General features: G+C 33.0%; 1 protein-coding gene across 3 annotated transcripts in view; it reads right to left on the bottom strand.

The window, feature by feature from the left end:
* LOC145306665 (band 7 protein AGAP004871-like) overlaps positions 1-11,539 on the bottom strand; it is a 324,172-nt gene extending 312,633 nt beyond the window's left edge. For all 3 annotated transcript variants that reach the window (XM_080148969.1, XM_080148960.1, XM_080148976.1), the window contains exon 1: positions 11,132-11,539. In XM_080148969.1, coding sequence (XP_080005095.1) covers positions 11,132-11,408 — 277 coding nt within the window. In that variant the 5' untranslated portion in view covers positions 11,409-11,539. The remainder of the gene's footprint in view (positions 1-11,131) is intronic.
* Between the last annotated feature and the right edge of the window lie 6,750 nt (positions 11,540-18,289).

Here is an 18,289-nt window from a genome sequence, read left to right as displayed (position 1 = left end):
TTTTTTAGCCCCGAGGTGCCGAAGGCACCGGCTAAAGAAACTGGGTTTAATCTTATGATTGTACATATCTATATTCGTAGAAAGCTGGATATAATACGATGCTAGACATAGTTTTTTCGTATGGATGAGAACCGGTTCCTATCCACCGGATTCAAATGAATATGAGAAATGGTTTTAGCGCATTTTTCTTATGCTCAAATCTTCTACCCTTTCCAAGAAAGGAGGGAGTACATTGGGGGGCCAGTATTCCCTCCCTGGTTGAGAAATGGCCTTCAAATTTCAAAATGTTCTAGTACATGTCACAAATAATATCTATATAAATTTTTAGCTCTATATCTCAACTTTGAAGCGTTTTGCAGCCATTCTTGCAAAGGTAGATTATAAGAAAAATGCGCTAAAACCATTTTTAGATGTTGGCACCTAAGTTTTAAATTTTTTAATTTACTGTACTTTTTGAATAAAAACTGAAATATTTTTTGCTTTTCTATTAAAGGTTATAAAAAAAGAAGAGAATAAGCCATTATCATTAAATTCTGATAACTATAAGTAAGGTAAAATTGCTTTCAAAAAAGTTCTCATAAAAAAACACACTGTATATATGTATATATATCATTTTATCGACAATCGTCTTATCCCTGTAGATCTCTGATTATCAGAGCATTTTGAAATATTTGCTGCTTATTTTTTGGCTGCCTTTGGCAAAATAATTTTTTTTCATAAAAAATGTATACAAAATTATCGTATTAATTTGGTAAATATATCATTGCACTTGAATTATTTTTAAGTCACTAACGGCTAATCCCATAGATGACCCTAGGAGTACTTTAATGAATAGATGTGGTGGAGAGGGGGGGGGGAGGGGGAAGGTTAAGAATTTAAGGGAAGTAATACCTTCCGGGGGCTGAAAGTGTTGGTCCCCTCCCCAAAATGAAAACTTTTCCTGCGAGTAAAATAAGCTTCAATGTAAAGGAGAAGCATATCGGTTCAGTTGATACTGATAAACATCCTGTTACTTTAATGTAAATATTAGTTTAAGGATAGTCTGTATAATCTCAGGGAGAAAGGAAATATTAGGCAATTTTTACAATAGTCTCCAAAGTTTTATAATGAAGTTTTCTTATTCGTTGGCTCAAAACTTTGGGGACTTTTGTCATATTTTGGTTGTAGTGTTGCAATTTTGTGTATCGTTATTAGGGATGGATAAAAATTTATCGGCCATTGTCTTATTCCTTTAGATCCTTGGTATAATCAACTGAATAACAGTTCCAACAACAAAAATTAAGATATTGCTTCGCTTTTTATGGACAAATATCCTGTTATTTTATTATAAGGAAAAAAAATAAACTATCTTAAAATCATCTCAGGACTCAGCGGTTAGCAAGATCCTACGGTATAGACAGACAGACATACATCATATCGGTTTAGCAGCAAACGAGATCCTTTGCTACAGACAAAAAAAACTTTGTATATCGACTAGCGGCTACGCCCCCAGCATCTATTGGCTCTGTATTCAAAGGGGAATGAATAAAAGCCTAAAACCTTCCCAGGACTTAAAATAGAATAGCCTAAAACCATCCCTCGACTTAAAATAAAATAGAATAAAAGCCATTACAAGACAAATATTAAGCTTACCTGAAATAGAAAGCCCAATCTGTTTAGTAGTTATTGAGATCTTAAGTTTCAGAACAGAAAGCCTTACTAACGTGGACAAACGCAGGATATTTCGGACAAATGTCGGAGTGGACATTATATAAGTAAAACGCAGAAGTGTCTATAATATCTTAAAAATTAGGTTTCAACAACATTTGTTTAGTTATTTCTATACAGGTTAGGTTAGGTTAAGATATAAATATACAAATAAGCCCCCTGCAGGGGTTAGGCATATAAAAAAAACATATTTGACAGTTGTAAACAATGTGAGAAAAAAATATGTTTTAGTTTAATGGAATGTTCTATCCGTTTCAAACCTTTGCCTTTCGATAGAACTTACCTACTTTGGAAAACTGTCAGACTGATTTTAAAATTTCAGTCTGTGAGAAAAGATATTCAAGATTTTTTTTTTGTTTTGAAAGATTTTTATCTTATAAATAAAATAAAAGACACTCCTGCGTTTTACATAAGCAATGTCCACTCCGACGATTGTCCCATTCCTAGGTTTGTCCACTCCAACGTTTGTTTATGTTTTACTACTTTATATAATAGGATAATATGTATTCTTCTTTTATATTTCTCTTTTCTTATTCACTTGCAGCTGCGCCCTTTTTAATGTAAGGAGGCAGAAAAATAGCCAAAACCAATTAGGGGCTTAAATCTGAAAATGAAAAAGCAAAAAACCATCCCATGACCTATGTGAAGCTTCCCTTAAATGGAGAATTTAGTCAGTTTATGAAATTTTTAAGCTTCAGACCAAAAAAAATACTTTTTTTGTTAAAAGAGAAACTTTTCTACAATTAGGGTTAGTCCTTTCGTCATTGCTCTTCTCATTAAGTTAAGCATGTGGTTTTCTCTGCTATTGTTAAAGATAGACTGTTGAGATTTTTAGTGAATATTCCCATGACATATGTATATCCAGTCTATAAATTATTTTGTCTGTCTCTCAATTATGCTTCAAAAGACTTAGGTTTCGTGATAATCTTTGAGTAATAGCATATTCTCTTAAAGTCTGCTCTATAACTTACTTTGTCTGTTTGTCCATTATATGATCCTTATTCAATATTCTATTTAACTAAAAAATTTCATTCTCTTAGTTTATTTTTTTTTTCTTTATTTCATTATGTTATTATATTATTTATATTTATTTTATTAATTCATTATATTTTCATTATAATTTTCCTTTTTAAATGCGAAACTTTTCTATAGTAAGGATTGGTTTGTCCGTACGTCCAAACGGTTAGACAACATTTTCTTTAATTTAGACATGTTATAAATATCCTATCGATTTCAAACTTTGCAGAATGATTTCTATAACAGTTGGGTACAATACTATATTCATTACTAGAAAGTATGTACGTCCATTTTTTTGTATAATAATGTTTCTTAGGACAACAAGGTTTACAAGGTTTAGTATTATAATCAAATACTAAAAATAAAATTATGCCCTTTTACTATATTCTATACTAGCAGATTCGCCCCTAGCCTCTAGGGGCTTTGCCCCAAGAGGTGATAAAAATTTTTTTTTGCGAAATTCATAATAGGACCAAGAAAATCTTCAGCAAAAAAAAAATGGCTGGGGATTTTTTTGTTTTTGGGGGGGTTGGGGGTATCCCACCCCCCAAGAAAATAGCCTAAAACCACCACAGGACCAGTAGGTATATTCCCTGAATAGTAGAATATAATCGGTTCAGTGGTTACCGAGATCTTAAGGGACTGACAGACGGACAGACAGACAGACAGACGGATGGACAGACATCATTCTTCTTTGTATTATAGATTTACGCTAATTTTAACAAAATTTATGTTTGACCTCCTGATTTTAGAGCTTTGCTTTTGTGAATGTTGTTATCCTTGTTATCTTGCTTTTTTTTTCCTTTTTCATAACCTATTATATAAAGTAGTAATCTTTTTTTGTCTGTAGAAAAGCTAACCGCTGAACCTATATGGTTCTCCTTTACAGTGAAGCTTCTTTTAAGTTCATAGAGGGTTTATAATTATTTCGAGGGAGGGTATCTCCACCCTCCCAGAAAATTCACCCCAAGAAAAATATTACCCCATCCCCTCAAAAAATCTTTTTAACTTTTAAAAGCAAAGCTTTTCTATATTAAGGATCAGTCCGTACGTCCGTAACGGTTAGCTATTTTCGTTAATTTAGGCATGTGATTCCTGTAGTAGAAAGGTACGATTTAGAAAGTCTATAATCATTATCAGAATATCCGTACGTCCATTTTAAGCATACTAATTATTAACTTACAACAAATTTTTATGTATCAAAATTATCCGATTAATCTGATTTCTGGGATACTGATTCCTAGGACAACAAAATAGAATGTTATAAGCGAATCATATCTATAATCAAGTCCAAAAAATGTGAGTACGTCCTTAAGCATTTTCCTGCATGAAAGCAATTTCTCAATAAATTTACTTACAATTTTGTTTCGAATTTTAAATTTATGTTCTGAATAGTCAGAACTTCTGACTATTCAGTTCTGACACTCTACATTATTAATGTTCATTAAACTTTTTTCTACCGTTTCAGAGCTTTGCTTTTATAAATGTTGTCATCCTTGTCATCCTTTTAAAACTTAAATTTAAAACTGTAGAGGGTCACATTCCTTCCTTACCTTAATGCCCTACCTTCTATAATGAAGGGGCAATACAATTACAGAGGCTGTACAGGAGCCATAAAGGGCCTATGTTATATAAATTAAGGTAAGGGGCGATGAAGAGGCTATGAAGGGGCTATGTTATATAAATTAAGGTAAGAGGCTATTAAGGGGCGATGGAGAGGCTATGTAGGGGCTATGTTATATAATTAAGGTAAGGGGCTATTAAGGGGCGATGGAGATGCTTTGTAGGGCCTATGTTATATAAATTAAGGTAAGAGGCTATTAAGGGGCGATGGAGAGGCTATGTAGGGGCTATGTTATATAAATTAGGGTAAGGGGCTATTTAGGGGCGATGGAGAGGCTATGTAGGGGCTATGTTATATATATTAAGGTAAGGATTATTTAAATTAAGGTAAGAGGCTATTAAGGGGCGATGGAGAGGCTATGTAGGGGCTATGTTATATAAATTAGGGTAAGGGGCTATTTAGGGGCGATGGAGAGGCTATGTAGGGGCTATGCTATATAAATTAAGGTAAGGGGCTATTAAGGGGCGATGGAGAGGCTATGTAGGGCTATGTTATATAAATTAAGGTAAGGGGCTATTAAGGGGCGATGGAGAGGCTATGTAGAGGCTATGTTATATAAATTAAGGTAAGGGGCTATTAAGGGGCGATGGAGAGGCTATGTAGGAGCTTTGTTATATAAATTAAGGTAAGGAGCTATTAAGGGGCGATGGAGAGGCTATGTAGGGGCTATGTTATATAAATTAAGGTAAGGGGCAATGGAGAGGCTATGTAGGGGCTATGTTATATAAATTAAGGTAATGGGCTTTTAAGGGGCGATGGAGAGGCTATGTAGGGGCTATGTTATATAAATTAAGGTAAGGGACTATTAAGGGGCGATGGAGAGGCTATGTAGGAGCTTTGTTATATAAATAAAGGTAAGGGGCTATTAGGGGCGATGGAGAGGCTATGTAGGGGCTTTGTTATATAAATTAAGGTAAGGGGCTATTAAGGGGCGATGGAGAGGCTATGTAGGGGCTATGTTATATAAATTAAGGTAAGGAGCTATTAAGGGGCGATGGAGAGGCTATGTAGGGGCTTTTTTATATAAATTAAGGTAAGGGGCTATTAAGGGGCGATGGAGAGGCTATGTAGGGCTATGTTATATAAATTAAGGTAAGGGGCTATTAAGGGGCGATGGAGAGGCTATGTAGAGGCTATGTTATATAAATTAAGGTAAGGAGCTATTAAGGGGCGATGGAGAGGCTATGTAGGGGCTTTTTTATATAAATAAGGGTAAGGGGCTATTAAGGGGCGATGGGGCGATGGAGGAGCGATGTAGGAGCGATGTAGGGGCCATCAAGTTGCAATGTAATATAAATTTGGAGAAGGAGCGATGAAGGGGCGATGGAGGAGCGATGTAGGAGTGATGTAGGAGCGATGTAGGGGCCATCAAGTTGCAATGTAATATAAATTTGGAGAAGGAGCGATGAAGGGGCGATGTAGGAGCGATGAAGGAGCGTTGTAGGAGCGATGTAGGGGCCATCACAGTACAATTTAATATAAATTTGGAGAAGGAGCGATGAAGGGGCGATGTAGGAGCGATGAAGGAGCGATGTAGCAGCGATGTAGGGGCCATCAAGTTGCAATGTAATATAAATTTGTAGAAGGAGCATGAAGGGGCGATGTAGGAGCGATGTAGGGGCGATGTAGGAGCGATGTAGGGGCCATCACAGTACAATTTAATATAAATTTGGAGAAGGAGCGATGAAGGGGCGATGTAGGAGCGATGAAGGAGCGATGTAGGGGCCATCAAGTTGCAATGTAATATAAATTTGTAGAAGGAGCGATGAAGGGGCGATGTAGGAGCGATGTAGGGGCGATGTAGGAGCGATGTAGGGGCCATCACAGTACAATTTAATATAAATTTGGAGAAGGAGCGATGAAGGGGCGATGTAGGAGCGATGAAGGAGCGATGTAGCAGCGATGTAGGGGCCATCAAGTTGCAATGTAATATAAATTTGTAGAAGGAGCGATGTAGGAGCGATGAAGGAGCGATGTAGCAGCAATGTAGGGGCCATCAAGTTGCAATGTAATATAAATTTGGAGAAGGAGCGATGAAGGGGCGATGTAGGAGCGATGAAGGAGCGATGTAGGAGCGATGTAGGGGCCATCACAGTACAATGTAATAAATTTGAAGAAGGAGCGATGAAGGGGCGATGTAGGAGCGATGTAGGAGCGATGGAGGGGCGATGTAGGAGCGATGTAGGGGCCATCAAAGTACAATGTAATATAAATTTGAAGAAGGAGCGATGAAGGGGCGATGTAGGAGCGATGGAGGGGCTATGTAGGGGCCATCAAAGTACAATGTAATATAAATTTGGAGAAGGAGCGATGGAGGAGCGATGAAGGGGCGATGTAGGAGCGATGTAGGGGCCATCAAGGGACTAAGATATATATAATAGTGAAGGGGCCATGAAGAGGCGATATTTAATTAAATAGCCCCTTGGGATAAGAGGACATATCATCTCCTCTTTAGAAGGGGCGATAAAGGAGCGATAAAGGATCATTTAATCGCCTCTTAGGGCAAGGGGCTATCAAATCGCTCCTTTCAAGGAGTCATAACATCGCCTCTTGTTATAAGGGGCTATTAAATCGCTCCTTTCAAGGAGCCAATACATCGCCCCTTGTCATAAGAGGCGATCAATTAAAATCATCGCCCCATATGGAGCGATGTCATGGAAAGGACTATACCCGATTACTTTTTTAAATTTTTAATTCGTTGGGTAATTAATCAAAATAACCTTAAACCTGCCAAATCGCCATTTTGATACTGTAATAGATAGAAAACCAACTGTCTAATTCATTTCCCGATGTTATTAGAAGTCAGATTAACATCTTTCTCTAATTCTATAATACTTCAATATGATAAATACTTTTTTTCATTTTTCAATTCGTTGGGTAATTAATAAAAATAACTTAAAACCTGCCCAAGAACATTTTGTTTCTGTAATTTATAGAAAACAAACTGATAAATTCATTGCCAGATGTAATGAGACGTCAGATTAACATCTTTCTTTAATTCTGTATTACTTCAATATGATGAATACTTTTTTTCATTTTTTAATTCGTTGGGTAATAAATCAAAATAACTTTAAACCTGCTCAAGGTCATTTTGTTTCTGTAATATATAGAAAACAAACTGATAAATTCATTGCCAGATGTTATAAGACGTCAGATTAACATCTTTCTATAATTCTGTAGTTCTTCAATACTATACGATGATAATATTACATTCTTAAAAAGACTAAAAAGCAAATTCAAGAATAATGTATATTTAAAATTGAATCTTAAAGTAATCCTTTACGCTGTCAACTATTAAATAAAACAAGGATGACAACATCCATAAAAGCGAAGCACTGAAACTGTCAGAACTGAATTATCAGAATATAAATGTATTAGAATCAAAGCAAAATTGTAAGTAAATTTGTTGGGAAACTGCTTGATACAGGATAATGTTTATGGACATACTTACATTCTTAGGACTTGATTAGAGTTGCTTTGCTTATAACATTATACTTTGTTGTCCCAGGAATCAACATATCAAAAGTCAGATCAATCGGATAATTAGATCACATAAAAATTTGAGTTAAAAAAGTTAAAAATCAACATGTTTAAGATGGACGTACGGACTTTCAGGTAAAGAGTATAGAGTTGCTTTGCTTTCTAACTCGTACCTAACTCCTATAGGTACCATCATGCAAAGTTTGAAATCGATAGGACAATTCTAACATGACTAAATTAACGAAAAGAGCTATCCGTTACGTACGGACCGACTCTAATTATAGAAAAGCTTCGCTTTTAACAAGGATGGTGGTATTAGGGCTAAACAATTTCCAGTAAATCTTAATTGATAACTATAATAGTAAACCAACGTACTGTGAGATTTAAATGCTTATTTAATTAAGTAAAAAAATTCTAAAAGTTTGACTGACAGAACAGTTGATTTGATAACTAATTAATGCTCACCTAACAATAGGTTAAGTAAAGGTTAGCAAAGCCCTGTAGAAAAAATGTAAGCAAGGGTACGGCCCTTCATTAGACCAAGAACTTAAAAAAACAGTTTAAAACATTTTTATGTCTTGGTTCATTTATAGAGGAAACTCGCTGTATAAAAGAGAAAATAGATTATATTATTTTGTTGCATAAAATAAAGTGATTTCCTTTGGAGTTTTATGTTTACATTATAGCTATAGTGAAAGATTCAGTCGTATGTCATTGTCAGCTATATAGGAAGGGCTTAGATAAATACACAGTATCTTTACTGAATTCTCCATTTTAAATATTGGTCACAAGAAAACCGTATGTATGGCTCCAAATATTAGTAATAAATGTAGTAAATTATATGTGTATTTCTCTTTATATATTCATAACATGAGCCTAATCAATATAGAGTTAAAATATATGAATAAGTAAAGTGTATGTGTATTAATCTTTATGTATTCATAACACTAGCCTACTTAATACAGAGTAAATGTATTAATAAGTAAAGTGTATTTGTATTAATCTTTATGTATTCATAACACTTGTCTACTCAATACAGAGTAAATGTATTAATAAGTAAAGTGTATGTGTATTAATCTTTATGTATTCATAACACGAGCCTACTCAATACAGAGGATTTCCTTCTACAAACTGTTGCCAATATAATATCAGTTTAACAAGGACAGTCTAATTAAAACTACTGTAGTTATACATAATAATTATTTGTAACATCTTGTTAAAGACAGCTTTCCGCGATAATTAAAATAAAAACTATAAGATTAATTAAGGTTTTGTCAGTACCGATGTTTCTAAGGCCCGGGCTAGAAAAGTTTAATTTATTATTAATTTTACAATTTATATTTAAAAATTGATGGAAAATTTTCTGTAATACAATGCTGTACATAATTTTTCAGTATGGCTGAGATCCAGCAGATATTAGTTAGTTTCTAAGGCATACTGGATATTATATTGCTAAGGAACAGTTTTTTTTGTAAAGCATGGAAACAACTTGGCAGTATTTTTTAAGATTGAAAAAGAACGTCAAAAATGGTTCATACTGCTGCAATGTCAGGTGCGCCACATGATAAGTTAAACATTTTGATCGAAGAACATAGCCAGCACAGAACCCGCACACATTTTTTTCACATAAATTTAAAATACGGTGGGGTTTATGTTCTTTTTGCCTAACTTAACCTAAGATGACACAGCCAATATGTATGTTTCCATATTGCAAGCGTAGTTCAATATAAACGTAGGAGAAAATATTGATAACAGCAGATATTAAGTGCCACTAAAATTAAAAATGGCTAAGTATAGAAGTACAAAGGTTTATGTAATGTAAGTATTATTCAAGTTTGAAACCCAACTACCCTTACTATGTACAAATTTACGACCTATTTCAAGATAATTAAGGATGGATTCTCATTAAACTTTAAAACTTAACAATTAACCAATTCCAGCAACCTTTTGTCTTAAATTTCAAACTCTACAAATTAGAATTTGATCTAGTTTTCATAATGGTTTCTTTATACGTAAATCAATTTTAAAATTTCAAAGTTAACAATAGTAGTTAATATAAAATAAATTTTTATTTAATAAAATAACACTTACATAATAATTCTTTTTGAAACAGGGGATTAAAGAATTTGACAACCCAACTTGAACTGGCCCTAATAAAAGTTTAGATAATAGGAAACATATTTTGAAAGGGATAAGATTTTATATCTTGACTACCTTTTCAAATAAGTATCCTTTTTCTATTTTACAAAAGATTAGATTTGAAAAACCTAATCCTCTAAAAAACAAAACTCAAAAAAAATTTAACAGAAAGTATAGTCGTAAATTTACTTTTAGCTGTAAAAATAAACAAAGATATTTAAGTAAATTTAGTGTCTGGGGTGAAAGGCTAAATACTCTTACGTAGGCTTAAACGAATATCAACTTTTCTTTTTATGAAGTATTAATCATGGAAAGAAAATGAAGCAGCAGGTTTCGTCTTATTTTCACAATAGCTTCTGATAAAAATAGGAGAAAGGCTAGTGTGAAAATTCGACGAAACCCGTGACTTCGTTTTAATTCCTATAGGGATCCAAAATTAATTTTATATTTAATCTGACGAACCCCAAACTGTCCCACTTTGAGAAAGACGATGCCATTGACGTCATATACGTTTAGGAAAGGGGGGAAGAAAATCTCTTCCCTTTTTACCCATCTCTTTTGAAGAGATTTCCTTCCCCCCTTCCCTTTTTCTTTCCTGAAACGTATATGACGTCACAGGAATCGTCTTTCTCAAAGTGGGACAGTTTAGGGTTCGTTATTTAATCTATAAGTCCATTATACATAGTCTAGAGATGGTTGAAGCATTATTAGATATAAAAATAATAAAAATAATTTGATCCAGGTAAATTTTCAATGAGCTTTCAGTTCAGTTCACCATTTTCAGAAATCTTTATATTTAGAAATCCAGACGAACGTAAGGTTCTTTTCATCTTAAAAATCCTTGAGTATAAAAATTCTTTTAATATGAAATATGAAATTGGGCATTTACCCCCCCCCCCCCCCCCCCCAAGAAAAAAGAGAAACCTATCATAAGGGTCATCGTGCCCAAAATTAAGCCATTTTTCCTTTATTAATACTTATAAATCCAAATTTCAATCCCCTAGACAAAAGTGTCCCACCCGAGAACTTTGCTATTATTGGGCAAAAGACAAAATTTGGAAGAAAAAAATGTTCTCCTATGTATGAATCTTAATAGATGTTTAGCTTTCAAAGATAATAGCAATGCAAACCTTCATTATATCAATAAACAGATTTATGAATTACCTGAAGCTGCCAGAGCACCTATAATAGTTCCTTTCATCCTAATTGGCGGCTGTCCAGCCATCCCTATGGGAATATTCGGCAGCTGACCGCCCGCCATACCCGTAGGTATATTGGCTATGTGGGCGGGCTTAACCGCTACAGGATGTGCTTTAGCCGCCTGTCCTGCCATCCCTAACGGAATGTTAGCCAGCGGTGGTGGATTGTGACCGCTGGGTTTTGCCACGGGTTTAACTGGCGGTTGGCTGGTCACACTGACAGGTATATTAGGAACCTGCATGGTCACTTTTTATATAATATTATATTAATCTTAACAATTTTTGTGCCTAGCCAGAAGATTTCATAATAACATTTCTTTATTTTTCACAAGTGTGGGGGAGATGAGAAGCACTTCATTTTTCAAACCACTGTAAAACTAAAACTTTTCACTCTAGATAAATATTTGTGTGTGTTAGACTAAGATATGGATACATTTGGAAACCTAATGGACCAACATATACTTTATACAACAATAATTTATTCATCGTTCTTATCTTATTTTTACTTTTATGAATGAAAATTTTATTTTAAATAAAACCTAAACCAATTATACAGTTTAAAAATCAATATTCTCTTAGAAAACAATACTAACTTGCAGCTAAGACAATATCCATAACTGGCGTAGCAATAGCAAAGAAACAGCGTAAAGTGGCACCAAAAAAAAATGACGTCACACGATAAAATAACCAATAAGAGGCCAGTATAAATTTTACCATTGGTCAATTATAGTTTATACTGCCCTCTCATTGGTCAACTTTATTGAATGAAGTCATTTTTTGGTGCCACTTTACGCTGTCTCATAGCAAACGATAGCGTTCTAGAAAAAAAGACATTAAAGTCAATAACTTACAATTTTTATTATTAAATCACTGAATGTGATACTTTGTTTGTTAGCAACAAATCTTTTTTTAAACAGTCGGTAGAATTTCAAAATAACCGTCTGACTGTTATAGAGAAGCTTTTCTTCTAATCTTAATATTGTTAAAAAAATAGCATTACAAAAATAATTCAAAGAAACGTCATTGAAAAATAATGCGTTATAAAATGCCAATGGAATGATCCATTTTATTTATTGAATCAGTAATGAAAAAACTTTTGAGATAAATTATTTGTTAAAAATCCTATTTGTATATATTATATTTAGCTAGATATATGCTGTATACCACCGGAACTAGAAAATTAGGCAAATTTCTTATGTAAATTTTAGACAAAATATTACAATTTCTTTATGTAAAATGTTACTATTATCTCTTTTGTACTCTATAGTATACCGAAAGAATAAAACTAAGTCTTACAAGATATTTTTCTCAAAGTGGGCATATAGTAATCTGGGGGGGATGTATGGCAAGTAATGGGGGGGAAATAATGGGCTTTGAAGGGTTATTGGGGAAAGAAGGATGTATTGCACATGAAAAGGGAATACTAGGGAATAATTTGTGTATGAGTGAAGGGGTATGGAGATTATTGTGCCTATTTTCTCGCAAGATCATGAAGCAAACTATGGTTAAAGATTCAAGACATTTTCGTACTCCTTGTATGTATGATATATAAATGTACACTATATGTATATATTGTGTAAAGAGACATATCTTTATATTTGATTTCATTATCTTAGAAACATCCCAGGACAAGGGGAATTTTAGGTTTTTATTCTGTGTCTAAAATGTAGGACATATTTATTAAAATCAATATATGTAATGTATTGATGCACTTCGTATTTTCCTTGCAGGATTTCTTAACAGAGTTGATTCTCAAGTAGCTAAGTAATTTTAAATCATATGCATAATCATATCTAAACTACTACCAATTAATGAAAAAATGCTTGCTTTAAGCCGTAATGGGTGGGGGGGGGGGGGGGGCTGTGGGGTGAGGGGTGTGTAAAAGATAGAGGGCTATAACTAAGGAACTAAGTGACTTTTTATGTATGCTTTGATTTTTTTTTAGATTTATAAAAATAAATATTTATGAAAAAAAAAAGTTCTTCTAGCTTCAAAAATTAGAAAAATATTGTTGGCTTAAATATTTTAGTAAAAAGACCTAAAGACAAAGGTTGTAAAATAAAGGAAGCAAATTTTGACTGAAACAGGGGTAATAAAGGTTCAAAATAAGGACCCAACCATTAAAGGTTTATCGATAGGGCAAATAAGTTTTTGGGGCATTACAAATTGTTCAAGTTTTTTTTATCCCAAATAATTGTTTGTAAAATGTGTTGGTACACAACTTTACTCAACTGTAGGGAGAAGGGATCTAGTATAATAAATTTTATCAAAGATATAAGTAAAACTTCTACATGTGTTTAGACATACCTATACATAACTTCATGGACATGAGATATAAATATTAAATTCAATTACAAATAACTGTTAGTAATATGATGTGGTTTGCAATTTATAAAAGCATGGGGCAAGACATTTGCAATGCGGTTATGTTGTAAGAAAACTCTTAAACCTACCTCGCCAGAAGAAAACAAGGATGACAACATTCAGTAGAAGCGCGGCTTAATCATAAAAGCATGAAGATCAGCCAAAAGGACAAAAGAAAAATAAGCATAACAAACGAACACAGTAATAGTGTCTGACTGATTATGACGTAACAAAAAAAATTAGCCAATGAGAGGCCGTTATTGGCCAATGGTAAAATTTATAGTGGCCTCTCATTGGCTATTTATTTTTGTTACGTCATAATCAGTCAGACACTATTACTGTGTTCTAAGTTTTTATTTTTATCTTTTATTCCAAACATTAAATTTTAAACACAGAATTATTTTGCTGCTTATGACACAAGTTGGTAAATTATGTTTTTACCCTACCCATAAGAATGATGTATCATTTAAAGGTTTTTTTTATTCAACTACTCAATAAAACCACTTATTTACTTAAGCAGTCTATGTTTGGTAACAACTTTAAAATTAAGATTTGATGCAAGATGTTGTGCCATTGTAACCAACATAAATTTTGTTTTATAGGGTAGATGTGTAGGGTTATTAACATTTAATGACCCAACTTTAAGAGCAAAACACGTTGCCCCTTATCAAAAATGACGGACTAAGAAAGTTAAAAAGCAGATGCTTTGGGGTATATTCTTATAAATGCTGAAGTCAATATCCAATTGATAATTGTGTATAAAAATAGATTATTATAAATTCTTAAAGTTCCCTGCTCTGTGGAAAAAGTTGTAGATTATCCAGGAAAGGTTTTGTGTATTCCGCACATTTAAAGTCGGACACAAACTTTTACCATAAGAATGTTAGGAGCTAAGCTACTCTCTAATTGGCTTTGTCTATCTAGATAAAAGAATGAAAAGTCTACATTGCTGCTAATTTGTATGCTTTTATTGTTAACAATAAAGAAAAATACTACCTTAAGACAATGTAAAATAAATAAATTGTTTAGTTTTAAAGTAAGTTTTCATGAAAAATGAATTTGAATATTTTATATCATGTCTTCTTTTCTTTTAAGAATATTTATATAAAATTCTTTGAAAGTTTTTTTACGGTTTAAAAAAGACTTCACTAGGGAAATAAATAAACTTTGTTATAATTAATTCGTTTTAAAAACAACATTTTTTATTCTTATCAAATCTGTGTTGTAATATGGAAACATACCTACGTCATCAATGTTGCAGAGCACACAAATATGCCTTCTCTCTGGGAGTCTTGTGTTAACATTCATGGTGAAAACCTGTGAATTAACATTGAGGCTCACTCTTGCAGTTGCTGTGATTGGATCAAGATGTTGTGCTATGGCTGACTGGTGTTTCAGACCATAATTCATTATAGTTTGTTGTATATTTTAGTATCATTATTTTATTTGTTGTTTTAATCAATATAATAGAAGTAAAACTGTGTTTGTAATTCTTGCCCGGCTACGCTACATCTGCTTCGCTGCCTGCTGTAAAGTGTATTCTTGTTTGAATCTGCATTCCAAGTTGTAAACATTAGGGAATTATATTAAGATTGACTTTAAATTGTTTGTCTGTTAATTTTCAAACTTTTTGCATTTCCTTGTTATATATATTTACATATATATAGATGTTCATATACAGATTATAATTTTCCTTTTTTATTGTTTTCGTCAAAATTGGGGGGGGGGGGGGGAGGGGGTGGGCCTATCTTAACAATTTACCTTGTTCTAATAACTTAAAATTTAACTTTTTCCGAAGTTGATTTTACCCAGCTTAATACAAGCAGCAATTTTCTAAATTATTTTAACAAAAAAAAACATTTTTAGACAATTATTTCAATATTCCTATATCAATATAGCCAGGAAACCACATTTACTTAAAATATTCTCTATTCTCTAAATAGGAGAAATTGTAACCTTATAATATGTTTTAGGGTAATAGTTTCTAGGCCTTTAAATAATGGAGCTTCAATTTAAAACAAGGATGAAAACATTAATAAGCCATGGATGAACTAATAGACATAGTGAATTATAGAGCAGACGTTCAGTTATCCCAAAAAAGTGAAAGTAAATAGAGCTAATAATGACTAACGAACCAAATAATAGTTATTTCTCGTATCGTATTATAAACGGCTTTCCGCGGATATAGAATGTACAATTATAAGATTAATCTTATGATTGTACATTTCTATATTCGTAGAAAACTGGATATAATACGATGCTAGACATAGTTTTTTCGTATTCATGAGAACCGGTTCCTATCCACCGGATTCAAATGAATACGAGAAATTGTATTATAGTGGTTGCTTATGTGTACTCGGAATCTTACTAAAGCAACCGAAAAATCACATTACCCCCATTGCATACGTACCCGGCCATATTTACATGAGTTTCGTTGACTTTTTGACACCTAATTATATCTTATGAAAAATTAAGAGCGAATTATTTAAGTTTATGTTATATTTACTATTATAAATACATTTCTACCACATAAAGCTTTTTAAAAAGTGACTACATGTTATGTTGATATGATAACAGTATAAAATTTGACATGGTATCGATAATAAATTCCAAGTTCTAGGTGCCAATTGAATTGATATATCTCAAGGGGAAGGGGTCAATTTCCGGGTATAGTCCCTTTCGTGGCAACGCCTCTCAAGGGGCGTTTCGTTGTATTTTCACAGTAGTATTTCCCCTATTTTTAGCCCCTGTCGGGGGGCTCTAACCCTGTGTGCCAATCATCTAATCCAACTTTACATAACCTAACCTAGCAAAAGCGAATGAGAAAATACGACGAAACGCCACTCAAGAGACGTTGTCACGAAAGGGACTATACCCCAATTCCCCCCCCCCCCCTCCTAAAATAGGGTTAAGTATAAGAATTTTATTCTCAATTTAGGCATAAATATAAATAATATTTAAAACCATTAAAACAATATATTGAATTTGGCAAACATTGTGTAAAAGTTTCTAATTTTCTATCTTTTATATAATAACAATTCATTAGAGAAATAAGATTTTCTATTCAGCAGAATGTGAAATCTTTTCAATGATGATCATAAAAAGCCTAATTCTATAATTCTACAGATCTAATTTGATCTTGTTAAAAGTTTTCTGTTAAAAAGTTATGTATTTAGGCTTATTTTGGGCTCAGGTTAGCTGAATTTTATCTGCAAATCAACATTTTACAACATTAAAAATCAGCTGGATATCTATATCTCATTCTAATCCTTCTATAAATAAACTTTTTAAACGGCCAAACTGGTTTTATTCAGCAGCTTAAGTGCAGTTGCCAAGCACAGCTTGGTGTCCCAGGTTCTTAGGATAGGATATATTATCGGTTAGAGCATCTTGAATTTATATTGGGTATCAAAAAGAAATGATTTGACTTTCTAACCTTTAAGTAAAATCTATCTTGGTCTTGATTTGATGTTGCGTATATAATAGAAATGCATTTAATATCTTTTCACTCTGACATTTTTAGGATCAAGGGAAGGAGATGACAATGGTGATAGTTTACCCTTTTCCTAAACTTTCTAGAATTATTCAATAACATTTTTTAAAAGATTTTCTAAGGCGTTGACGATTTACTAAATTTGAACCACGGACTGTCGCCGAGAAAAAGTGTTGCAGCCAATAAATAAGTGTCTGACCTAATTTATTTATTCTACTTTCTTTCAACACTATTTTAAAATTTCTTAAAGAAAATAAAATGGAGAAAGGATGCATATATATTTTTTAATTAAAAGAGAGTTGGTGGGGGGCAGGGGTGAGAGGCGATAACCCCCCCCCCCCTTTCGAAATATATTCAGTCACAATTTTGTGTGTAAAAGAAAGAAAGCCTTAAAATTACTTTGACTGAATTAAAATTTTGTGATTAATAAGGTTTCTTATTAAGGCCATTAATGTATGTTGGTGCAAATGGTCAAGTAGGCCTGCAAGCTGCCGTGCAAGAATCGCACAGTTGAACATGATTAAATATCATATCATATCATATCAAGTCGGAAAAGCTGTATGAGAAAAAGAAAACTACAATCAATTTTCAGTTCTTTTGCATTTAGGTCCAGCTGAGTGCCCGATATTTTAGGATTGAGGGTTAAAATATCCATTTATGCACATCCGGGTAAAAAATAGAAAAACAGTTGAAGAAACTAAATAATGCGTGACACGGAAGTTGATAGAGATGCAACACATCTTTTAATTGAAGAAACCAATTGAATGAGAGGGGAAAAAATGAAAACATAATGAAAAGATTAAAATATTAAGATTTTGAAAAGAAACAAAAATACTACTTTATTATTAAGTACAAAAAATAAGTATAAAATATAATTAGGTAGAAAGATAGATAGATAAAAAAGAGAGAGAAACTAGAAAGAAAGAGAAAGATAAAAAAGAATTATTGTAATGAAGAGAAATAGAGAGATGAGGATTTCTAATTGTAGTAATTGTTAAATTAGTGCTTCTAATCCAAATGTCTTAACTCAGAATAAAGAAAAGTATTCTGCATAGACAATTGTGTCCAAAAATAAATGATGACCTATCGGTCCATCATTTATTCCCTCGGGTAAAAAATATTCATTCCTAAACAAAAAACTGGATAGGAATACCCCATTCATATTATTATTTATAATTAAAGATACAATGATCATAGTTCTCATTCATCAAAATAAAGATAACAATGTGATTTATAAGATATAATTGTTGAATGCTTTTAATGTAT

Source organism: Acartia tonsa, chromosome 2, assembly GCF_053477335.1.
Source record: "Acartia tonsa isolate MP-2025a chromosome 2, ASM5347733v1, whole genome shotgun sequence".
NCBI classification, from domain to species: Eukaryota; Metazoa; Arthropoda; class Copepoda; order Calanoida; family Acartiidae; genus Acartia; species Acartia tonsa.
This window is presented reverse-complemented; position numbering and strand designations above follow the sequence as displayed.